Source organism: Aptenodytes patagonicus, chromosome 3 (genome assembly GCF_965638725.1).
Source record: "Aptenodytes patagonicus chromosome 3, bAptPat1.pri.cur, whole genome shotgun sequence".
Lineage (NCBI taxonomy): Eukaryota > Metazoa > Chordata > Aves > Sphenisciformes > Spheniscidae > Aptenodytes > Aptenodytes patagonicus.
The window spans coordinates 28,982,605-29,009,277 of NC_134951.1; the positions used below are offsets into that span (position 1 = coordinate 28,982,605).

A 26,673-nucleotide genomic window follows, 5' to 3' on the forward strand; every position below is an offset into this window, starting at 1 on the left:
ATTATACTCCTCTTCTGAGTTCAATAACTCAGTACCTCAGGCTGTAACCTCTGAGCTAAATGTGTGCGTTATCAGGACCTCTGCCTTTTGTTCTTCAGAGCAGGTCTGGGGGTACCCTTCAGATGACTGCCTAAGTCACTCCTTTCTCTGTGAAACTGTCCATCACTGCTCCCCTAGTACTACAGCAGCATTTTCAGAGTCTCAGTTTATAGCCCTCTGAGTCCGATTCTTCTTTCACTTCCTTTTCTGTGCCAAAATACATTGAAAAAAAGGGGGTGAAAATGTCTGAGTCACCTTCCAGATCAGGATGGAAAAGACTGAAATATTTAATTTGGATGGAATCAAAAGTTTTCACTTTGAAAATGTCAGAAATGTTTCATCACTGCGGAATGAAGATTTTAAAGTTTGGATTTTGCTGGGTTTTTCTTCTTTTAGTTCACTGATTAAAAAAAAACCCAGAAATTTCTGAGCTCTGATTTAACCATGAGTATACATTTTCTTAATTTTTCAGAACTGGAAACATCTGGGTTCAAAAGAAAAAAAACAATCTCAGATTGCTCAAATATTAAGGAATCACGTTTTGAATTAGTTTTGGAAGTAGAGTTTATTTTTCTTTGAGAAACAGGATCATTGAGGTTGGAAGGGATCTCTGGAGATCTAGTCCACACCCCACCCCTGCTCGGATCTCTGGAGATCTAGTCCACACCCCGCCCCTGCTCAGGCAGGGTCAACTGCAGGCTGTCTTCCAGGACTTGGATTTTTAATGTCTCCAATGATGGAGGCACCAAAACCCCTCTGGGCAACCTCTTCCACTGTTAGATCACCCTTGTATTAAAAAAGTTTTTTCTGACCTTTAAATGGAATTTCTTTACTTCAGTTTGTACCTGTTGTCCTGTCACTGGATACCACTGAGGAGTCTGTCCCTGCCTTATTCACCACCCTCCCATCAGGTATTTATACACACAGATATGTGTATTGGTACGCCCCTGAGCCTTCTCTCCTCCAGGCTGAGCAATCCCAGCTCTCTCAGCCTCTCCTCATAGGACAGATGCTCCAGTCCATTAATCACATTTGTAGCACTTTGCAGGAGCCACTGCAGTATGCCCATGTCCCTCTTGTCCTCAGGAGCCCAGCACTGGACACAGCACTCCAGATGTGGTCTCACCAGTGTTAGAGGGGAAAACCCAGTACTTTCCTCTGCAGTCTTCAGATGTAATTCCCACTGAGATGACTGAAGAGCTGGCTGCACAAGAACAGAGATTATCACCCTGGAAGTGTCAGCTTCTGCTCTGTCATGCTTCTATCTGTGGTCCCATGTACATAAATTATGTACATATAAATAAATCAAATTATGAATAATGGCTGCCAAGCATTAGGTCAGAGAGCATTTTTCGTAAATGCCTTGGAAGCATATGTATAAGCTAAAATATATTACCTAGAACTAATCAATGGTAAAGCAACAATAATTGAAAACCAGCAATAAAATATTTTCTGCTGTTCATCACAGCTGAATCAACATAGTGTACAAACAGACCAATACTGATAATAGATTATTTCTACACAGCTTTCAAGAGGCCAGGCACGGGAACCCCATAAATCTGATGTGCTTCCCGATTCTGTCTATGCCCTTTCTATGTTCATAGCCCCACAACCTACCTCTCACTCCCTGGTTGTCAGCTGCTGTGATTCAGTGCAGTGTGTTCACCGTGCACAGGGCCACTCTAAACACAGCCCCCTGTACCTGACTCCTAACCACAACTTGTTAGTGTCATGAAGACAGATGAGCTAAGTGAGGCTGGGGTGCTACATAAAATATACTGGGATTTGTGTTTCCTATTCTTCTACCTCTACTCACCTCCACCCTTGAAGTGTCCTCAGGACCTTGAATAAGACAGTCATACATTTTGTAAATTAGCTAATTTTTACACAAGCCCCTCCTGATCTTTGTTGCTCTTTTTCTACCCCTGGAATTTGTCCTCATGAAATTGTCTTCTGAAATTATTTTATTATCCCTTACTCACTTGATAAAATATAGAGTAGAATATCCACCTACCCATCTCCATAGGCCTCCATAGTTCCCATGTCACCACATACTTTCCACCCTACCTTTATGGTCAGGGAGTGTCTTATGTCTATGACCTTCAGTGGATCTCCTGAGCTCCTTGGCTACTGAAAAAGAAAGAAATGTGAGGGCTAAGGGTCAGGGTCATGCTCTATTTCTAAAAATGCAGAAGGCAAGTTGGAGATGGGGTTGGAGAGATACAGGCAAGCCCAGGCACCATCACCTCCTCCTTCGCTGATACAAGAGGTGAAGTGGGAACAGAGGCTGGGAACTGTAGCCCTTGCTGGTCTGCAACATCCCCCTGTAGCAGTGCACATTTTAATACATGCCCAAACCCTCCTTAGTCAGCAACGGCAACTGGAGAAAGGGCAATGCAGACACTGTTTGAAAAAGGATTTTGGGGTGGCAGGGTGGGGATGTGCACTCTGGAATAGCTGATACTCATTCCTTCAGGCACAGGCAAAATGCACTGTTTCCTCTTGCAGGCCTTTGCCTAGACTGCCTTCTGCTGCTATTTGTGCCAACAACATATAAATGACATTAAAACTCTAATCACATTAAAGCTTGTCCATGGCAGTGGTGACACATGGCTGCTAGCTTTGCATTTTTACTAGAGCACACGGCCTCTGCTGCTCCATGCTAGTCACCAGGGAAGCAGCAAAGCAGGAAACCAGACGTCACCATTGACAGGGCAGAGACAATAGCATATGTACTCAGTGGATTAAAACCAATCCTCATGCTGCCTCGTGACCAGCCTGGGTCTTGTGAGCCACGTACTCCTTATGCTACATATTGCCAGATACTTAATATCCATGAAGCAAAGAGAGGAAATATGCTGGTTTGAGGACCTGTGTACCTGTTTTGACAAGGTAGACCATGGCTTTCACAAAATAAAACTTTCTTAAATGGTGTTAAACTGCTTCTTATGTAACTTTCTTAAGTAACTTGTAACCAGGCAAAAATGCCAGGAGGCCTGCAGGGATGAACAAGGAGCTCCTGGACAAACTCAAACACAAAAAGGAAGCCTACAGGGGGTGGAAGCAAGGACAGGTAGCCTGGGAGGAATACAGGGAAATTGTCCGAGCAGCCAGGGATCAGGTTAGGAAAGCTAAAGCCCTGATAGAATTAAATCTGGCCAGGGACATCAAGGGCAACAAGAAAAGATTCTATAGGTACATCGGGGACAAAAGGAAGACAAGGGAAAATGTGGGCCTTCTCCGGAACAGAACACCTGGTTACCCAGGATACAGAGAAGGCAGAGGTACTTAACAACTTTTTTGCCTTGGTCTTCACCGGCAAGTGCCCGAGCCTCACCGCCCAAGCCGCAGAAGGCAAAGGCAGGGACTGGGAGAATGAAGAGCTGCCCACTGTAGAAGAACATCAGGTTTGAGACCATCTAAGGCACCTGAAGGTGCACAAGCCCATGGGACCCGATGAGATCCATTCGTGGGTCCTGAAGGAACTGGCGGATGAAGTTGCTAAGCCACTATCCATCATATTTGAGAAGTCGTGGCAGTCCGGTGAAGTTCCCACTGACTGGAAAAGGGGAAACAAAACGCCCATTTATAAAAAGGGGAAAAAAGGAAGACTCGGGGACCTCCAGGCCAGTCAGTCTCACGTCTGTGCCTGGGAAGATGATGGAACAGATCCTCCTGAAAGCTATGCTAAGGCACATGGAGGACAGGGAGGTGATTCAAGATAGCCAGCATGGCTTCACCAAGGGCAAGTCCTGCCTGACTAACCTAATGGCCTTCTATGATGGAGTGACTACATCAGTGGACACAGGAAGGGCTACAGATGTCGTCTATCTGGACCTCTGTAAGGCCTTTGACACGGTCCCCCACAACATCCTTCTCTCTAAACTGCAGAGGTATGGATTTGATGGGTGGACTGTCCGGTGGGTGAGGAATTGGTTAGATGGTCGCATCCAGAGGGTAGTGGTCAATGGCTCAATGTCCAGATGGAGATTGGTGACGAGTGGCGTCCCGCAGGGGTCCCTATTGGGACCGGTACTGTTTAATATCTTCATCAATGCCATAGACAGTGGGATCAAGTGCACCCTCAGCAAGTTTGCAGACGACACCAAGCCGAGTGGTGCGGTTGACACGCCAGAGGGACGGGATGCCATCCAGAGGGACCTGGACAAGTTCAAGAAGTGGGCCTGTGTGAACCTCATGAGGTTTAACAAGGCCAAGTGCAAGGTCCTGCACCTGGGTCGGGGCAACCCCCAGTATCAATACAGGCTGGGGGATGAAGGGATTGAGAGCAGCCCTGCCGAGAAGGACTTGGGGGTCCTGGTGGATGAAAAGCTGGACATGAGCCGGCAATGTGCGCTCGCAGCCCAGAAGGCTAACCGTATCCTGGGCTGCATCCAAAGAAGCGTGGCCAGCAGGTCGAGGGAGGTGATTCTGCCCCTCTACTCTGCTCTGGTGAGACCCCACCTGGAGTACTGCGTCCAGCTCTGGAGCCCTCAGCATAAGAAAGACATGGACCTGTTGGAGCGGGTCCAGAGGATGGTCACAAAAATGATCAGGGGGATGGAACACCTCTCCTATGAAGAAAAGCTGAGAGAGTTGGGGTTGTTCAGCCTAGAGAAGAGGCGGCTTTGGGGAGACCTTGTTGCAGCCTATCAGTACTTAAAGGGGGCTTATAAGAAAGATGGGGACAAACTTTTGAGCAGGGCCTATTGTGACAGGACAAGGGGGAATGGCTTTAAACTAAACGGGGGTAGATATAGACTAGGTATAAGGAAGAAGTTTTTTATGCTGAGGGTGGTGAAGCACTGGCACAGGTTGCCCAGAGAGGTGGTGGATGCCCCATCCCTGGAAACATTCAGGGTCAGGTTGGACGGGACACTGAGCAACCTGATCTAGTTGAAGATGTCCCTGCCCATGGCAGGGGAGTTGGACTAGATGACCTTTAGAGGTCCCTTCCAACCCAAACTATTCTATGATTCTATGAACTTGTAACTTTCTTAAGCAGTAACAAGTAATGAAACACTTTTAAAACCATTAGTCCACAAAGTAGAGAGATGATTGACTTATCTTTGTACCACAAACTAGTACATGCTCTTTATTTTTGCTGCACATACAAGGAAAATATGATCTGACAGCCTGTGTGAGTGTCTGTCATTGAGTCCAAGTGCACATGAAGCAACGGGCTTGAAAGTGGACTGTCAAACTAAGGTTTCTGCATTTTTTTTATGTTAACTTCTCTCTTATTTTTATTATAAAAAAATTAAAATCAGAATATTCTTGGGCTACTTTAAATTTGTTGTCTTTGCCAACTATTGTGATTTAACCCGGCAGGCAGCTAAACAGTACACAACCGTTTGCTCACTCTGCACGCCCCCCCGTGGGATGGGGGAGAGAATCGGGAAAAAAAAGTAAAATTCGTGGATTGAGATAAAGACAGTTTAATAGGACAGAAAAGGAAGGGAAAATAATAATAATAATAATAATAGAATATACAAAATAAATGATGCACAATGCAATTGCTCACCACCCACTGACCGATGCCCAGCCAGTTCCCGAGCCGCGGTCACCGCCCCCCCAGCCAACTCCCCCCAGTTTATGTACTGAGCATGACATCCCATGGTATGGAATATCCCTTTGGCCAGTTTGGGTCAGCTGTCCTGGCTGTGCCCCCTCCCAGCTTCTCGCTGGCAGGGCATGAGAAGCTGAAAAGTCTTTGACTAGCGTAAGCACTTCTTAGCAACAACTAATCATCAGTGTGTTATCAACATTATTCTCATCCTAAATCCAAACCACAGCACTGTGCCAGCTACTAGGAAGGAAATTAACTCTATCCCAGATGAAACCAAGACAGTATCCACCCCTTATTTGATACCATCTACATCATGCCCAGGTCCCATACTTTCCAATACAACCCAATTAATCACCACCACTTTTTCTGTCTTTTGTTATATACACACAGATATCATTCCCTTAGTCTATGGGCCATCCCTATAAAATGTTCGTTGAGTTCATTTAGTCCATGACTTTGGGCTCCATCTGTCATAACAGTCCTTCAGGGCAGGAGAGATGGTGTGTGGTGTTGCATTGTTGCATGCTGAAGCCAGTTTTGGTCCCATCACCACTGCACTTGTCTGGTTCTATCATCACTGCACTTTGCTCAGTTTTATCAAAGTTCATTCTTGATTAACCTGGGTGATTCTTACTGTAATACTTATACATTGGAGCCTCCTCAGCACGCGTCACCTCCTCCTCTGGCCATATTCCAAAATCTTTGCCTTCTGGCCAATCCATGATCACTTCCAGGATTCCTGGGTGATTGGGGTTTCCTATTTGAGCCCGCTGTGTGATCAGTGCGACCCACTTACTCCATGTAGCATCAGTTGCATGATGTGTACAGGGGACCCTCCCTCTGAACATCCAGCCCAGCACCGGCAGTCGGGGTGCCAGGAGGAGCTGTGCTTCAGTGCCGATCACTTCTGAAGCAGCTCGAACCCCTTCATATGCTGCCAATATCTCTTTTTCAGTTGGAGTATAGTCGGATCCTCTGTATCCCCAACTCCAAAACCCTAGAGGTCGACCTCAAGTCTTCCCTGGTGCTTTCTGCCAGAGGCTCCAGGTAGGGCCATTCTCCCCAGCTGTGGTGCAGAGCACAGTTTTGACATCTTGCCCTGCCCAGACTGGCCTAAGGGTTACTGCATGATCTATCTCCCGTTTAATTTGTTCAAAAGCTTGTCGTTGCTCAGGGCCCCATTTGAAATCGTTCTTCTTTTGGGTCACTTGATAGAGGGGGTTTACAATCAGACTGTAATTTGGAATATGCATTCTCCAAAACCCCACGACACCTAAGAAAGCTTGTGTTTCCTTTTTGCTAGTTGGTGGAGACATGGCTGTTATTTTGTTGATCACATCCACTGGGATCTGACGACGTCCATCTTGCCATTTTATTCCTAAAATCTGGATCTCCTGTGCAGGTCCCTTGACCTTTGTTTTATGGCAAAACTGGCCTTCAGCAGGATTTGGACTATTTTCTTCCCTTTCTCAAAAACTTCTCCTGCTGTGTTGCCCCATACGACGATGTCATCAATGTATTATAGGTGTTCCGGAGCCTCACCCTGTTCCAGTGCAGTCTGGATCAGTCCATGGCAAATGGTGGGGCTGTGTTGCCACCCCTGGGGCAGTCGGTTCCAGGTGTACTGGACACCCCTCCAAGTGAAAGCAAATTGTGGCCTGCACTCTGCTGCCAAAGGGATTGAGAAAAACGCATTAGCAATATCAGTTGTGACACACCACTTGGCTGCCTTTGATTCCAATTCGTATTGAAGTTCTAGCATGTCCGGCACGGCAGCACTCAGCGGTGGCGTGACTTCATTTAGGCCACGATAGTCTACTGTTAGTCTCCACTCTCCATTAGACTTTTGCACTGGCCATATGGGACTGTTAAAGGGTGAGCGAGTCTTGCTGATCCCCCCTTGGCTCTCCAGTCATCAAATCAGCTTATGGATGGGAATCAGGGAGTCTCGGTTGGTGCGATATTGCCGCCAGTGCACCATTGTGGTGGCAATCGGCACCTGTTGTTCTTTGACCCTCAGCAACCCCGCAACAGAAGGGTCCTCCAAGAGACCGGGCAGGGTGGGCAGCTGTTTAATTTCCTCCATCTCCAAGGCAGCTATACCAAAAGCCCACCGGTACCCTTTTGGGTCCTTGAAATACCCTCTCCTGAGGTAGTCTGTGCCAAAGATGCACAGAGCCTCTGGGCCAGTCACAATGGGGTGCTTCTGCCACCCATTCCCAGTTAGACTTACTTCAGCTTCCAATACAGTTAGTTGTTGGGATCCCCCCATCACTCCAGAAATACAGATGAGTTCTGCCCCTATATAGCTTGACGGCATTAGGCTACACTGTGCACCGGTGTCTACTAGAGCCTTATACTTCTGTGGGTCTGATGTGCCAGGCCACCGAATCCACACAGTCCGGTAAACCGGGATTGATCTCTGGGTGGTATTCTTAAATAATTATTTAAGCTTAAACAAGACCTGAACCACATTCAGGAGACATAGCAATAGGAACATACAGGTTTGAACATCCCAAGGATATTCAAAATTCTCAAGAGCTGTTGTAACTAGCCTGAAGAGAAAGGGAAGGTGAAGGAACGGGGGAAAGTGTCCCCCCATCTCCCCCCATAGATTGGTTCCCCGAGGAGAAAAGGTAAAAGGTGTAATTATTAATAGTTTTTGAAAAGTGGCTCCCGAGGTACGGAAATGACGGCAATGCCGAGTACAAATACAAAAGTACAAATACCAAAGTACAAATACAAAAATTAGTCTTACAACCAATAATTTTATGATATCATAAACCAGTAGTGTTACACAGTGCAGCAAAATTATATCCTTGATCCAGCTCCCAGAGGTGATAGACAGCACAACAGGGAACATAGACAGCAAGTAAGGTTTTACATAACACAACTTTGAGAGCAAGCATAACAACTTTGAGAGTAAATTAATCAACATTGTGACCAGCGACAATTAAACCAATATGATGAATGCTTATAACAAATTTGCCTTAACACGCTCTGGTCAAATCTATCGTTATCTCAACCCTTTGTGCCCCACGTTGGGCACCAAAAGGTCTGTTGTGGTTTAACCCAGCAGGCAGCTAAACACCACACAGCCGTTCGCTCACTCCCCCCAGCCCCCAGTGGGATGGGGGAGAGAATCAGGAAAAAAAAAAGGAAAATTTGTGGGTTGAGATAAAGACAGTTTAATAGGACAGAAAAGGAAGGGAAAATAATAATAATAATAATAATAATAATAATAATAATAATAATAATAATAATAATAATAATAATAATATAATGATGATAAAAGAATATACAGAATAAGTGATGCATGATGCAATTGCTCACCACCTGCTGACAGATGCCCAGCCAGTCCCCGAGCAGCGGTCACTGCTCTCCGACCAACTCCCCCCAGTTTATGTACTGAGCATGATGTCATATGGTATGGAATATCCCTTTGGCCAGTTTGGGTCAGCTGTCCTGGCTGTGCCCCCTCCCAGCTTCTCGCTGGCAGGGCATGAGAAGCTGAAAAGTCCTTGACTAGTGTAAGCACTTCTTAGCAACAACTAAAACATCGGTGTGTTATCAACATTATTCTCATCCTAAATCCAAAACACAGCACTGTGCCAGCTGCTAGGAAGAAAACTAATTCTATCCCAGCTGAAACCAGGATGCCTCAGCATGGGGTTAGCATCGCCATTATCACAGGACTGCGCCTGCCCTCCTACCTCCCCTCTCTTACGCCGTTACGTGGCAGTACCTTAGCCTGCACTGTGAATTCCTGTCCCTGTACCAGGCACCTCATTTCTACACAGGACCAAGTTGAATGTTTCAGTGCCTCAGTTCAGGATGTGCCCCTCGACTCCTGTGCACATTTTTAGTTCGGTCTCTGTACCTCATCTACCTAGAATAAAAGGTATGAGTTTAAGGTTTTACGTACTTTGGAAATGAGAACAGAAACAGATGTTCTGGCAATGGGTCAGATCAGATAAAAGAAGGCAATATCATACCCACAACCTTATTATCTCACTCTGAATATTATTTAAAATTTGTAAATTATGACAGGTTTTCAAACAAAACTAAGTTCAAACCATCTTCTCTTGGCAGAACATATTATTTTTGTGCTTCAATTGAATTGTTTTATGTAACCATATCCCTTAAGCATTCATAAACATTAATAACGTTATAATTTTAATGGTAAGTTCTAGGTAATAGATGCAAGGCAGAAGATGCTATTGGATGTAATAGAATCATCCAGGTCCTGGCTGAGGAATACCCAGAATTTAAAAACTGTGTCTGCACTACTGACGATCTCTGTAGCATCACAACTTTGCTTGGGAAACAGTGCAGCCTTGATAAAGGTAACTAAACATAAAGACTTAATTATGAAGAACAAAAAGAAATATGTAATTTTGTAACCCTCATTTTAACTGGATTCAAGTTTCTTTGCATATTTCTCAAATCTGATAATTCCCTAAAAAAATTAGTTTTGTCTTTTCTATGATATTCACACACCAACATGCATATGAAAACAATGCCGTTATCGGCTTTAAAATAAACAATAAAAGGCATGTGAGAAATTCAGATGGTTTTTAAAGCTCTTGCTCAACCCAATGGAAAGCAAGAGTGAAAAATACTCTTAGCAAAGCTGACATAAGAGAGGTAAAATCATCCAGTGAATGAGAGTCTGGAAAGTGAGCCCCAAGGTTGATTCCCAGCTCTGATCCGTCACTTCCTGCTGGCATCAATCAGCATACATGATATAGTAGTATATATGGCTTTATTGCAGAGGAAATAATAGCATCGTGATCCATTGCTCCGTGCCCCAAACAAGAAGAGTGGGTATCTAAAACCTGATGTTGATATCATTGGAATAGTTGCTTTTGCTTCTAGCAAAACGAAGTAATTTTATATTTTTTGCTGATTGAGATTACATTTCTCACCAGCATAGCAAAAAGTTTGGATGGAGTTACACCAGTATCAGTTTTACCTACAGATGATAGCTTATGGTGTTGGTAGACGCTTTCAGGAGTAATTCTCCCTGTCTATCTTAAATGACTATTTTAGGTAATGAATGAACCATCTTCCAGAATTGCCATTCTCTCTTTACAAATTATGCATTGAATTAAGATCATAATCTGTGATAAGTCCAATCTGTATGTGGTTAAAATTATGTGAGATGAATCCCTTTATGCAGTAATTTTAGTGAGGGTTTCTTGTATTACTGTTAGTAGCTGAATTGTTAGACTGTGTTATACAGCTACCAGGATGCAGTAAGCATGAGGAAGATTTATTAGTCTTCAAGACACTGAAATTATTATGTATTTACATACAGCTCAGAATGAAACTAGGGCTTTTTCATTCATTTTATTGCATTAAGACAATTATCCTTTTCCTGAGTTTGTTTTGAGCTGACCAGTGATGATGCTCCATCTTCCATTTGATTTATATCTCTGGTTTGTACCTATTTGTACAGAATATTTTGAAACTTCCTCAAGATCAGATACTGGACTGAGTTTTAGGCAACACAGAAACCCCAAAGACCAAATTCACCCAGAAGAATTAGAGAATGACTGCAGTATTGCAAAGCAACGCTGCCGAGAGGACCCTTACTGTTTTCTAGTGTATAAGAGCTTCCAGCGAGCATGCCAGGCAGATGCAGCAAAATGCAGGCTCCCGATGGTCAACCAGGAGTGTTTGTCAGCATGGAAAGAACTGAGGAAAACAGTTCTGGGAGAGTGCAAGTGCTCAGACCCACATCAGCTGAGATGCGTTAAAATATGGAAGGGAATAATTAACAACCCTTGTTTACAATATTCTCAAGAGAGCCAAGCTTCAGCAGCTAGTGAAAATGATGATGATCATGATGATGGTGATGTTGATGATGAGAAAAATCAGGACACCGACACAGGTTAGTGGTATTCCAGCAGTCTGAATGCTTTCATACATAACAGTACCATGCACAAGTCTGTGAAAAAGGTTTTCTTAATCATTTGCAGTTTAACACTGGAAACAGGATAGTTTTAAGAGGCTTATTTAGATGGAAATTACTAATCTGATAGCAAAATGATAGCCTGAGTGCAAATACTATTGTCCTTCAATGTATTAATTTGATACAATCTGATCCAAATCAGTCCTTTTTAGTATTACACTATAACTAGAAACAATATAAGACCAATAACAATAATTCTCTAATAGCAGGAATTGTCTGCCTGCCTTGACTTTAGATCACGACAAGCAGTTAGTTGAACTTGAAAACTGGGTGCACTGATGAACACGTTAAGGTTTCTGGCCTTTTTTTATTCACAAGAAATCTGTCTTTATACTGTGCTGAGCAGCTCTAAAAACACTTCTTGAGCTCACAGGACCTATAATTATGTAGAGAACATTATCAGCAGCCATTGACGGCTTTCACCCCAAAACTTATGAATATATGTAACAGTGATTTTAGAGTTTGTTAACAAGCTGACAGGTCCTATTTGGTCCAGCTATTTTTTTTATTCTTGTTTATTTTTATTACTAGCATTATGCCAGCAACACAGCCAATACTTTAAAGTTAAAAACTAAGCTAAGACATGATTTATCACTTACGCCTGTATTTGTATCTTTTTTGTTCTAGACAATATTAGTACGGAAACAAAATTACAATGGAGTTTGTCTGCTCTCTCCAAACAAGGTAAGTCTGAATTTACTTATGAATCCTAATAACTGGGTTTAGCTCTGTTTTCAGATAGTGTACAATGTATCTTACGATTAAAATGAATACTTTTCATTCAAATTACTGAAGAGCAGGGAGCCAATAGGTCCAACATATTTTCAGTTAAGCTACTGGTTAGATAAGAATCCAAAAATGTCAGGTAACAATCCTGATCCTGTTAAATTTATAGAGGCAAATCTTATCCCATAAACATTTTAGGGTCAGAATTATCTAGATCTTTTTGGAAGGTTTATAGCATAGGCTAGAAATACCTAAACTAGCTTTAAAAGCACAGAAATGCCATTTATAGTCTCTTCTCCATTACTTACTATGTAGCCTAGCATAAGACTGCATGCTGGAGATTTCAGCAGTTTCAGGTATCCACTAGCCACAAGCTCCCAGAAATGGTCACATACTGTGAAGAAACTTCCGTCATGCCAGTTTTCACTTTCTTCTCCCTCACGTATCAGGCAGGGGCAGAAACTTGCAGGAGGGTTGCTTATGAGGGCCAAGCAGTGGAAGGGAGAAGTATGAAGATCACACAACGGGCTTAAAAGAGGCAATGCTGGAAGAACTGGATCAGAGTTTTTGGGAGTCAAACTTGTTTCTAATGGGAATGTTGCAGGCAGGATGACTACTAATCATCACTTGAGAAAGGTTTTCTTGTGATTTCATTTTCAAAACTGTTATTCTTTTTAGCATACACAGCAAACAGAACCTGTTTGGATGTGAACAAGGAGTGTGTTGAAGATGAAGTATGTAACAAACAGTTGTCCCTGTACCTTAAGGTTTGCTCAGTAAATAAGAAGTGCAACATGGAAGAATGTCAAGCAGCCATAAGGTTCTTCTATCAAAACATGCCTTTTGAAGTTGCCCAAATGATGACATTTTGTGATTGTATCCAGCCTGATGAATCCTGCCACAGAGCCAGAGAACTTCTTCATGGCAAGCCCTGTGCAGTTACTGCAGTTCCACCCCCATCATGTCTGAATGTAATCCATGTATGTGAAGAGAATGAACTGTGCAGGTAAGCAGAAGAAAGATTTTGCCCAGTAATGTGCTTTTGAATAATGATTTGATCAAAAAAAATTTACATATACGCCATATATCTCATCTATAACAAAATTATTTTCTGTATGTTATTTACTGTATATCATCACTTGTGTTTGACATCTTCACAGATGTCTGCATCAACTGTGGTAATTCCACAAGTAAAATGAAAAGGTTCATTTTCAGAAAGGTCTGGAATCTAGTGTGGGTTTTTCTTCTGCCTGTTTCATGACGCTTAACACCATTTCTGCTGGACAAACTATGCCATTGCATATTTTCATTACCACTTTCTTCAGATAACACCGGCCTGTCTGCACCTTTGCCCTCTAGCAGTTTGCACAAATTGTGCAGCAGACCGGACAAAGTTTGTTTGGTTGAAGTAATTACCTCTTCCACTGTAGAGTCTGACCCTTTGTACCCAACGGCCATACAACGAACTTGGCCCATTCAGAAAACTGTCATCTTATTCATCTCGAGCATACTGATACTTGGAAAAAGCTTCCCTGAAACATGCACAGACCACCAAACTCATGAAGAATAATGCAGTTTTCAGATTTGATTTATTTTAGAAAACACGCAACAGGATTAGTCCGTATTTGTAGTTCTACTTAATTGCCACCATTTGTGGATGGTCAGTTGGCTCACTTTGGTTTTCAGTGCAGTCACCGGTTCCCTTGTGGATTAGACCTGAGTTTTACCTCAAAGCTGTGATCAAATTAACCTTCAGTCAACAAACCAGGAGGCCAAGAGACGCTTTCAGGTCTGTGCAGGCTATTCAGATTGACGTCAGTGGGAATTGCCCCCTTTCATGTCAAGAAGAACTGGGCTACAAATGTATGTCTGTGCATGTGCATGTGTACACATGCAATATCGTAATGGAGACTTGCTGAATTACCCATTATTTTGGGAACATTAATGTTTCCTGGCACTGGCAATAAATGGATATAATTAGCAAAATTACTCTGTGAATTATGGCTAGCCATATCTATAAATCAGGAGGTGAATAAAAATAATTCCATTAGCACAGAGGTGGCATCTGCTTTGAAACCTTTGCTTGTGTAATGAAAAGATTTACAATAATGTCCTAGCTGGTATTGTAACAGTCCATGTTTTTCCATGTGACTTGCTTGTTACAGCTACACAATATCAACAGTAAATTAATAGCCTAATTTTATGATTAAGGAAGTAATGTTTTAATATATTAATGTACAATATACAACAACAGTTTACCTTTATCGTCCCCTAATACTTAATGTAAGTGATAAATCGGTTTCTAATTAATATCTACAGATTTCCTAGTTAACTTGTAAAAGATGCTTTCTATTGTCATACATAGTGCATTAAAGGCCAATTTTATTCTATCCTGAGAGTAAATAAACCGAAATAATTTGAGATTATTGAGCTGGGAAACAAGTTAATTCTTCTCGTAACTTATCTCTGCTATCAATTAATCTTGAAGGTCAACTGAATTACTTCTAATTTTTCCTGATCCTTGGACATTTTGTATTTTGTTAGCATTCAGGGGGAGGAGGGGTTGGCATTGTATGTAGATTATTTTATGTAAAATAAGTTGAATATTCATTCTTCCTTCACACTGCCCAACAAATTGATCCACTAGTACGGCACCTGTTTTGGTCGCATTGTGGCGACTGGTCTAATTCCTCTATCTGCATTTCTTCTCTGAGGATCTGAGACTGTTGGTATTCACACTGATTTTTGCTGGACCCTGGGAAATCTCCACAGTGCTGATTAGAAGTGCACTTGCTTTTTCTCAAAAACTTTTTCATAAAAACAAGTTTTTCCTCAAATTACAATTTTGCAGATTTCACTCAAACCAATTAGGTGCAAATCAGAGAAGAGTTTAGGCCAGCTATCACAGAATATTGTGATTTTTAAGGCTTGAGTGGTACTCAAGTGGTAAATGTGTGTATAGACAAATGTGTGTATAGTGGTAAATGTGTGTCTATACAAGTGGTCTCTTTTCATGATGATCCTTAAATGTCTTTTTGTGAAATCACAGAGTTTTTAAACTGTCACTGTATACTTCTTTTTTTTTCCACCAGGAAAAAATACACAACTTTTCGGTCAAAGTGTTGGAGACACGTGACAAAAAAATGCTACGATGATGAAGCTTGTCTTGAAACTTTAATCAAGGGTGACATGCCCTGTTCTGCAAATGCTGATTGCAAAGCAGCCTACATTAGCAACTGGGGCACGATGCTGCGCGTGGAGTGCACCTGCCAGAATTTACTTCCCACAGAGCAGCCTTTGTGCAAGCTCTTCCATCACATGCTTCACAGCAAATCCTGCTTCAGTGAGTTACGTGAGTAACACATAAAACAGTTTTAAAGAGTGTTGAAATGCTGACTTATACCAGATCTTTACTATATCTTTGCTACCACTGATTTCAACAAGATTTATATCTGCGGGTTTTTTAATCCAAATCAAAATACAAATTGCATGTACAGTTTTTTCCTCTGGTCTTGGGAAATATTTTATATTAGTAGTAAATCAATAAAATTGACTGCATGAATTGAACTTGCTGGAATAACAATAAAAGAATAATTTCTGGGGTCTATACTATTACGCAGATTAGAAAAATCCAAAGCCTTCCTGTCATTGGCTTAATGTTGTACTTTGGTACACTGTTTTTACAAATAATATGACATATTATGTTGTTTTCTTTCTTTTCTTCTTGGAGTCTAAATATTAGTATAGCTTACACACATTTAGCAACAGACTTCATTCCACAGAAAATAACCTCAACGATTTACATAAGACCTCTCAAAGAAAATGCTGCTGTGAATGGAGGCTTCAGGATTTGGCCTTCAGTAAAAACACTGTGGTTAACTCAGATGAAATGTATATACTTTGTCAGAACCAGTAAAGCCTTTCATGTGCTAAATCACCTACTTATTTTTGTTAAATGTAAAAGTCCTTGCCAAGTCTTTGTTTAAGAGAAAATTTAGTGCAATAAATGGCAACGTGGGAGCAAATATTCATGTTTTAGTCTGAATCAGCAGCGTGCCTTCAAAGCAAATCCTCTGTTTGTCCCCACTTATTGTTCTTTGGGTTACATCACTGGGTGGTTCCTGGACTCCTGCAGCCTAAAAGTGAACCTGAAGGTTCATCTGCCGCCTCTGCAATGCTCCAGCTACTTCCAGGCATCCAGTCCATGGACCAGAGTAAAGATCAATGTACCCTCTTCTCCTCAAATCTCTATCTATCACACCAGCTATTTTGCTGTATAAATCCCCTAAGGATACACTTCTTGCTAGTGCATCATACCCTATGCCAGTCGTCTTCTATATGTAATTATATATATTCTCAACCTCGCTTGGGAGAGGTAACTATATCTAATGATTTCAATGAAAAGCAATGACTATTTCATAGTTCCATCTGATGGACTTTTAAAAACATGTATTAATTGCATGCATGTGTTTCATTGAATGAATTAGCTAATTTTTTAGTTTTAGTGGCCAAAATGTTACCACTGATAAGGGTGTAATTTTTTTCTTGTCACTCCAAGTCTACCCAGAAATTAAAATCAAGTTGCTGAAACACTGCCCTTAAGCTTAGTTTATCACTACTAAAATTCAGACTTGTAGAAAAGATTAAAAATCATATAACAACTCCTCTGGAAAAGTGGTACCATACACACTTAGATTTGAGACTACTGGCAGTGATTTTGCTGATGAATGTTATTTATTTGTTTGCTTGCTTTATGGCTGCATTTAATGGTCCAAATTAGTGATCACATCATCGTGTTAGTTATTCTTTACCTACAAAGCAAAAAGATGACCCTCATGTCATAATAATCAAATAAATGCTCATGAGCTTTTGCCATTCCCTGAAGCAGTCTCAGGATAAAATGTGGGGGTTTTGTCATGGAAACTTCCCTAACCTAATAGGGATTGAAGAACGGATGCTTGCTTGCTCCTGTGGTGCAATGAATTCCTTCTAGTTAAACAAAAACTGTTTGGGGATGCAGGGCCTTTGGCTGAGTAAAGGATTGGCACCTTCTCTACAGAACATTTGCAGAGCCTTGTGAATCTTGCTTTTGTTTTTTCTAGATGTCTAGTTGTAATGCAGCTAAACTGAAGACAGAGATGATTATGGGTTTGATTGTAAGGCACAGTGTTAAATGCCATTATCTGCATGGCAGCTCAGAGACGTGGAGTGAGTGCTCCGTTGCAGACCTCATCCAACCTCATCCAACCCCTTCTGCTAACTCAGAAGGGTTCACTGGGTGTGAAGTTTGGATAACTTTCACTCTTACAGTGGTGATGACTTCTAACATTGAAGTCTTTCTGAATGGGCAAATACCTAGGGCTAGCAAAAGGGATCTTTGCCTCTAGAACTGGTGTGAACAGACCAGCAAGTGGTGTTTACACCATCACATCTTCCTACTCTTGTACGGCACTGCCTTGCTACAAGTGTTTGCTTTTGGGGCTGTGCTTACAGGATTAAAGTTTGCTGCAGACTCAGTAAAAGGCAAGAACTATGAGTAACTGGCCGCTATATGAGACAGAAACACAGCATGGATCAGTGCCAATGTAGGATCAGTGTCACAATGGGAATAAGCAAAAATGCCAGTGACAGAAAGTAAAAAGTTAAGTTTCCAAAATATTTTAACTCCGGGTTGTACTTTTGGATCTCACAGAAAAAATACATTAGAAAGAGATTTAGTCCATTGCTATTTAGACAATGTTCCAGGCTGCAAACATGAGCCTCTGTTGTATTGTTTTCATTCCTCTAGGGAATAAAAATTTCTCAGTTTACAGTTCATGTGAGTGATCATGCATAGTCTTGTATGGTTTAGCCTCTTGCTCTGCAAACTATTGTACTTAGGTAAACCTTTTATTTTTCATTTCAACAGAAGATATATATTTTCAGATACATTCATGAAATTATGCCTACTAAGAGGACAGGCCTTTGTGAAAAACTTGATTGAGGTCTAGCAATTCATTTGGAGAATAAGCTCTGCCTTTTGGAAATTACTTCAAACTACTACGCATTTCTCATTAGTTCTATATTGGTTTGGTGGGCCCAATTCTTTTGGTGGGCCTATTTCTAAAATATTTTATGTGAAAAGAGAATGTATGCTGATTTAAGGCAGAGAATATTTTTAAAGCACGCTTGTCCCCCGTAAGACAAACTACAGGGGAAGTTTAACTGAGATGTCAAAGGAAGAACTCTCATTCACTCATTCATTTTGTTCATCGAGGATCAGTAAACAATATTTTTAAATAGCTGCCTTTATAAATTCTGTGACTCTTATCAAAACACCAAACAGCAATATTCACTTGAATTATTATTTTAAAGTAATATTTTGAATGGATATTTGCTTTCCAATATTCAGGTCAAATTTCCATTAAGAAGAAAGGTTTCCATTGGGTAAATACAGAAATGCCAGGAGAAAAGCTTTCCAGAGCACAGCTCCATTCTTCTTCAATCAATGGTGAGTTTGGGAAAACCACTCCATGGTTTTCATAGAAGTACTCTTGAAATTTCCCTCGTGTATGATAGGGAAGACTAAAGGTTGGATCCCTTGGGTGGGTTCAGGCAAGTGAGCTCTACCTGTTGCTCCCCCCTTCAACATAATGTGGAAAAATCTCTCTACCTGTTTGGCTTAGCTTATATAACCACAAAATAAAGATAATGAGACTGAACCAATTTCTCTGATAAGTGGGTTTGCAATAGATGTCTCACAATCACTATATTATAATTGGGGAAAATTAAGCTATTAAGCCCACCAGAGCCTGACTCTCCGTACAGTCCTTAGAGAGTAGTAGTCATAATGTGTAATACAAGTTATTAGCTTTGATGTCACACCTACTTCTCTCCTATCCCTCTTGACTTTTTGTGCCATAGTAGTTACAACAACGAAATTAGGAAGCCACAGTAAGTGGTCTGAGGAGGGGTTTGTGTTACACTCCATCATACTTTACCTTCTCATGCAAGAGAAGGGCATGCAATTGCAGATCATGATATCCCATGGGCTGAAGAGCTGCATCTGGTTTTATTTCCATGCATTTACAGTAAGCAATTAAGTGACATAAAGTTAAAGGATATTGAATTAATATACAAATTTTCTCATGGTTGAAATAATATTAATTTTATATTCCCTTTTGAAGGCCCAATTACAGAGTGAGAACACTAAAGAGCTTAATGCACAAATATCGACTCTAACGAGAATGACCTGTTCTACCTTGCATGGGGCAGATTACAATACTCCAGACATTACTGTGAATTAGTTCCCAGAACCGTTCATATTGAACACTTTTAACAGTGAAAAAAATAATTCAAGCTCTGCATGCAGTACAAAATGAAGGGACTTCTGTCATCTCTATCCTTCAACTATTGCTGAAGTGGGTAACCTGGGAAGTATAAAAATAGATTCATGGGAATGGGATTCCTGAGACCTGTATGTGAATAATTAAGCATTCAGCTGTAATTTTAGCATTTAAATTACTTAAGAATCATGCATGTCATCCAAGTGCTCTGTGTAGCCAAAGAAGAAAGTCAGGGACCCTCAGAGGAAGATTAATCCCACCTTTTCAGACTGTCTTTGCTGGCAGTGTTGGCTTCTCTTTGCCGACTACAGAGGAAGCCTGAATCTCTAGCTGGAACGAGACTCTAGTGGTTAAATAATGCAAGCTAGAATGCAAGAAATCCTGCTCTAAGTGAGAAAATGCAAAATGTGAGATATTTCACCCCTGTGACTAGTTCTAACTGCAGACCCTTTCAGTGGGTAAAATGTATTATACATTTCCCTCAGAGATTCAGATAAATGTTTGCAAAAAGCAGCCTGCACCCAGTTAATTCTGTTCCCATTGAAGTCTGAATACTTTCCAAAAACCTGTCCTTGAACTCTTAACAGAATTTTGTACGGCCTTAGAAAAATAAAAAGAATGCTGACCAGCCTAAACCGTACAATAAAATATTCCTTCTATTGGAGCTGTCATGTACACTAGATGGGAATTCTCTAAGCTATAAATGTCTCATAGGAAGCCAGGTCAAGGAGAAGAATCTGATTCAGGATATCTACCTGATGATAAAAACCATATTGCAAATTATTTCATAAATCCCACTGCCAAAAACCTAACCCGGTATCCTGGATTCATATGCCAGTAAATGTGCATTACTCAGGCTGCAAAGGGAGTTATCATCTTTGCAAAATATTTATCTTTACTAAAATCAAATCCCAAGAAGAGTCCCAGGCTGAAGAGGCAAAATGGCTAAGTTATCAAATATGGCCTTTTTGTGTGTGTGAAGACATTTGAAGATACTTGCTTTTTGGCTATTTTCTGCTTGGAAAGCAGAAGATACAATTTGCCGATGTCTTGTCCCTACATCAAAATCTCAGAAGAATCATCTAGTTACTTTGTCATTGAAAGATACAAGGATGTCTTTCACCAATTCAAACTAATGACTTTCTACAGATGAACACGCTCAGAAGAAACTGAGTATTTCTTCAACTTTTTCTTAATTTTATAATTTAAAAAACCCCACTTACTGTTCAAAAAAGAGTAAGACTTCTCCATTCCATTCAGTGGCATCGCAAATCATGCCACTGGATAAGATTGGTTTTAATAAAAGGAGTCTTTCACACTAAATAATAAATCTAAACTTATATATATTTGCAAATAAATATAACCCTGTTCAGTTGGAAGAATATTATTCCAGCTTTTGGTGTAACCGTATGATAACAGGATTGTGTAAAAATCTTGACTGGATTTACACTCATTCACATACCCAGAGGGTACAGGCCAAACCAGTTGTCTGTGGGCTGATACAACCCTGTTAACAAGATGTGATGCGGACAGAGTCCTAACCATACAAAAGTTAATGAGACTTTTGCTGTAAGCTTAGATGGGGCCAGAATTTTATGTCATTTTCGAAACAACATCAAAAAGTGATAAATCAAACAAAAATTCTCCAAACTTCAAAAATGTTGTTATTGCCTACCTAGTTATGCACTTTCAGCCCAGTTTTGACTTTATCCTATGCAAATTATCTCCATGATTTTACAGATCCACATAATTTAAAAGATTGCTTCCCACACTTTAATTTGAAAAATGATTCATGTGTGAAGATAAGCATTTACTTTCATCGGCATAGAGCTTTGGAGCTGAAGTATTTTTTGGCTGGAAGAGAAAGCTAGAAATACAGAACTCTTATCCTGTTCTTGTGAGATACAATAAAATTGGGCTTGACCCAACACTGTTGAAATTAATCTCATTTTGTCTTAAATTGTAGAGTTATCATATATTTCTTACTGAGTTTTGCCATGCTGAGAATCTAGATAAACAAGTAATTGGCAGGGTTTATCTATAATTATACCAGCTGCTGTGGGAACTGAGATTAGTTCAGCTCCAGCAACTTTAATTTGTAAGGTATGAAACATTATCAATCTGATTGTTTTATACATGTAGAAAAAAGCCTGTGACAAGCTGCAGGTAGCCAAGAAACCTCTGAGCACCAGCCAGAATTAATCTGTCCAATGAACATTCACAGCCACTTCACTATGTATACATAAGCAGGTAGATTTACACGAGTGTAATCCCACTAATTGTTCCAGCTGCTGAGCCCACAGCTATCCTCTACCGAACTTCATCACTAGAAATGTCTGTGTGTCTATGTAGACAGCTCCAGCTAGTGCTTCAGTGGTACCTGCAGCCCAGTCATTGTGTCCCTGAGGTTCGCAGCCCATCCTAGGAAGGGCAAGACATGCATCACGCAGCCGCAGTGGCCCTGCTATAGACCTGCCCCGAGGTGAGAAGGTCCACGAGCTTCTCATGACTACAGGCCACCTCCATGGGACAGAGCAGCCCTCCCAGCACCTCTCAGCCCTTCCCCTTGCAATGGAAATGACCGCTTTCCACATGTGTCGATTCACTCTTTGCAGGACTGAGCTGGAAACATCTCGTATTTTAGCCACCTCCTATTATAAGACTAGCACCACATGTGTCTCTCTTTCTCCATGGTACATGCAGATATTTGTATTCCTTTCTCCATCTAGTCAGAGAACCCCAACCAGGTTTGATCGTCCGCACCTCAGTCAGTTGAGAGAAGTACTGAAATAGGGACAGCTGTTTCTTAGAAGAGTCATGACATAGGAACGTTATGTACACTACATTTTTTACCATTTCTGTTAACAACAGGAAATTATTCTAACTTTTAATCACGTTTCTAATGCTTGCGATGGATCTATCTGCTCTCCAGAGCATGTTGGACAGTTAGACTTGATGATCTTAAAGGTCTTTTCCAACCTAAATGATTCTATGACTCTATGATTCCAGTGAACTGTGAACGGACACACAGCATGAGAGCTAAGGTTGTTTACTGATCCATAACTACAGTTGTGCCTAATTTCAGTCAGTGTTTTTATTGTTCGTTTAGGGCACTGTTTTTTAAGCCTTAACTCGTTGTTAGTTAGATCATGTTCAGATGATCAATACCATGTATGGAGAGATCAAAATGGGATAATACAGCCTGTTGTGTCACAGGAATTGAAATGCGGATTCTGGTAGTTTTCATGGACAAGATTTGGGAAGAACAGAGCCAAAATTTCATACCTATATTTCTTAACTTCCCTAGCACTATTTCACATTTCAAGAACTGTTTGGATATAGATTAATAGTGAAAATTTCTATAAAATTGCTTCTGGATTTTTAAAGAGCAGAATGCCTACCAATAAACCACCCCAACAACAAGGGAAGATGCATAACCACATTCAAGTAGTTAAACCACAAAGAATATATAAAATGAAGAATTAGCTCTTCAGCCACAAAATTGTGCCCTCTCCTAGCCTTACAAATTCCCTCACTTCTCAGAAGGTAGGAGAAAATATATGGCTTCTAGCATGATCTCATCATTATCATCTTTCTTGTGTTCCCCGTAGAAGTAAAAATGTTAGCATCCACATCTCTTTTACCAGCAATTACTTCACCAAAAACATAGCATTTTATAAGATTTTGACAAAAAATAGAACATTTTGATTTCATTTGATCATTTCAGAGTGGTATTTTTTATCAAAATGAAACACTTTTTCCAACTTTTTAAAGAAAAATATTACAATGTTTTGGTGAAATTATATTAGCCCATTTTTAATCATCCATGACTGTTGCTTCTAATAATTTTCCTAGTCTTGTGGTAAGTGATGTACTTTAAAAATTTCTGTTTGCCTTAAATATGTGTGAACCTCACTTTCCACTTCAAAAAAGTAGGAAACTTTTGCCCCTATGACTGCTCCTGCAGTTGTAGAAAGTTTTAAAAAATGACTGAGTGTACAATTAAGATTCAGAAACTGCAAAAAAAGCCTAAAAATTATTCTTTTCCTAAAACTCATCATCGTAAAGAAATGTTGTACCTTGAGAGGAGAGCCAACTGCTGATCTATTTTTTAATGTATGATATTAGCAGTCCTGCACTGAGACTAAGATAGACCTCGCCCCTCTTCCTTCAAAAATTCACCACATTAAATATCTTTCAGTAGCTTGCAGCATTAGGTGGTATGTTCATTCCGTGCAACTTGTGATGGTTCAATCATTGCTTTCATTTTTCTTTTATTGGAAAACTTGACTTTTGGATAGCTTTTTGAGAAAAAGTGAGCGTCATCCTGCAATAAAAACCAGGCAGATCCAAGCCCTTGCTCAGCTCTTGCTCATTGCTTGCCTCGTTGTAGAATATATATTCACTCTCTCTTACTGGAGCTGCTCCAGTATCCATACCACCTGTGTTTCTATTGTACTATACGCTACATCCGTTGCATATATATAGCGTATACAGAAATGTCTCATTTAGGGTCCTTATGTGCACAGGCACAAACGCACAAGCACACAAAACATATAATAACTGATAACTGATTCAGAGACCAGAATTTGGCCTTCTCACAGCCCAGATAAGTGGCCCAGTGATGGGACCAGGCCTCCATCTCTTTCTTGGTGAATGTTTCACTGACTGTGTAAGGTAGAGGAGCTTGGGAAGAGCTAAGGACCTCTGCATTTGAGTTCCTATATAAGCAAAACTTATTTTATTGTATAAACACGACAGAATCAGTGCAACAGGAAAGTAACAGAAAGGTCTCGTGTTTTATGCTTGCGGCTCTGGATTTGAGTCCTCTTGTCAAGTCACCCAACTTCCGCAGCTTTCCATCCCAGGTTCAGGGCTTACATTACATTCTCAACTGAAACTTCTCCTTCAGAATATTTGATCAAAACTGATGGATTCATTCCTCCAGGAAAAATAAGTTTCTCCTCATTTGGAAAACAAAAGTTGAAACAACTCCCAGTTTTTCAACAGTTGGAATTTTTAGCGCATAAGCCACCTAAGTGACTTTTTGGTGAGAAGCCTAAGAGAAAGAGGAAACCCCATGGGCTCGGGGCCCAGAAACACAGTGTTAGATCCCATTTTACATTAATTTGACTCTAGATCAAATATTGCTGCACACTGCAATTATGATAATATGCAAAAAAGGAAAAGAGGTCTAGCAGGTAAGTAAGATCCAGGTCTCCTCTGATACACAGAATAAAATTAACACCTTAAAATCAATGGGGAGAATACTCCAAAACACAAATCTACCCCTGGAGTAGAGTAAAAGGTAGTGCTACACATATGAAGTGCTATTGGAGCTGGTATTTACTAAAAGGAGTCTGAAAATGATTTTGCACCAACTGGTGAAGGAAGAGTTATTCCTACCATTGGCATACCATCTAGGTCTTTTTCCTCCTTTTAATTACTTATGTCAGAATTGATAGCTAATTTAGCTTACATATGTATGCATTCCAATTCAGATCTCAAACCTGATTCTTATTACTGAAGAAGTAAACGTTTCATGTCTGCTTTCTGTTTTTTACTCATAGGTGAAACAGTCTACATTATTGCCTATTCCTCCTGCATAGTTCTCATCCTAGGAATAGTCCTGTTGACTCTCCTAAAGATCAGGTAATTTGATAGGGATATTAAACATTGGTTCTAGGAAATTGCAAAAGCAGAAAATAAAATGTTTTGACTTAGTTAAGAGGTTGGCACTGCTATTGTCTTTAAAAACAGTCCAGCATGCCCCAGTGATGGAAAGAACTGACATTGCGGGTGTCAGCAGGGAGGAGTGAAATACGATGCGTATCTACAATGCCCTCCATTCATGCAGAGATCCCAGGCTTCAGGAGGTTTCATTTCCTGTCCCATGGCAGGGGAAGGTGAAATCTGAATTCAAAAATTCTGTGAGGCTACCTTCCTAGCCCTGTAGCAGGCAGAGGTAATGCAGAAAGGAAATGAGAATATTCAGCATTATAACATATTTAGAAACCAAACCGTGAATGCTGCTATTGTAGTTAATATTCTTGCCAAATGCCATTTTTGCTGATAGGATTCTGTAAACATTCCCCCACACACAGTATGAGAAACTGCCCATACACCAATGCTTGGTAAGAAAACAGAAATGTGCATTCACTTAGTCAAATGAACATGGCTTTTTCTTAAGTGATACATTTTCTTGGACCAAATTAAATGGCCAGATTTCAAGAATTACATTGTCAGATGATAGGTAACAGAACATGATGTAGCAGGAGCTATATATAGTGGGAGGGATATTGAGTCAAATTTCATTATTAAATTCAGAGGCAGATCAAAGAGGAATCATGCAGAAAAATGCAAAAGGCAAGTCAAGGATATATGGGAAAAGAGGCTTTCTCTTTTGGTTTGCAGTTACAGGAATATCAGCATATAAATAAAACTCAGATTTAAAGAATACAGGGGATGGAAGAAAGAACAGTACATTAATAACGGTGAAGGGAATTATTTTATACCACAGTGTTCATCATAAAAAGAGGGGAATTTTGCCACTGATTTCAATTAAGCCAAAGTTCAAACCAAAAGCTGTATGGTTTATTGTTAAATACATGCACATTCTTTGTTTTCAGAGCCTGCAGAACAAAACGTGAGTCAAGAAGTCCCTCACCAGACCATTCTTCTGAAACATTTATGGTCCGTTATAAAAGTCACAGATGAACTACTCCATTGCTTATGCTTTTTAAGGCTATTCTTGAAAGTCAGCCTGTTGTACATATGCGATAATAAAATATATATTAGAAAACCTACTATAAATTATGGAATTTTGTAGTTGAGCATACAGAAGATTTTTATATTTATTAACACATATTAAACCTTTCACAAGCTAAAAAAAGTAGAACTGTACTCTCTCTCACTTTCGTAGATTCACAGATCTGTCCTGAGCTGCACTTTTCCTAAATCTTTAGATGCACATGACAATGGTATAAATGCTGTATCAGCATGAATCTGCCTAGCAGTGGCAATCTCTGAAACCCACC

The 26,673-nt window shown here is 40.6% G+C and overlaps 1 protein-coding gene across 1 annotated transcript in view; it reads left to right on the forward strand.

Annotated features, from left to right (window-relative positions):
• The window catches only part of GFRAL (GDNF family receptor alpha like), a 32,724-nt gene extending 6,371 nt beyond the window's left edge, over positions 1-26,353 (forward strand). The window contains exons 3-10 of the mRNA XM_076335311.1: positions 9,796-9,954; positions 11,070-11,504; positions 12,213-12,269; positions 12,990-13,317; positions 15,404-15,663; positions 18,703-18,801; positions 25,207-25,288; positions 26,266-26,353. Of these exons, the coding sequence (XP_076191426.1) occupies positions 9,796-9,954; positions 11,070-11,504; positions 12,213-12,269; positions 12,990-13,317; positions 15,404-15,663; positions 18,703-18,801; positions 25,207-25,288; positions 26,266-26,353 (1,508 nt within the window). The remainder of the gene's footprint in view (positions 1-9,795; positions 9,955-11,069; positions 11,505-12,212; positions 12,270-12,989; positions 13,318-15,403; positions 15,664-18,702; positions 18,802-25,206; positions 25,289-26,265) is intronic.
• The last annotated feature ends 320 nt before the right edge of the window (positions 26,354-26,673 follow it).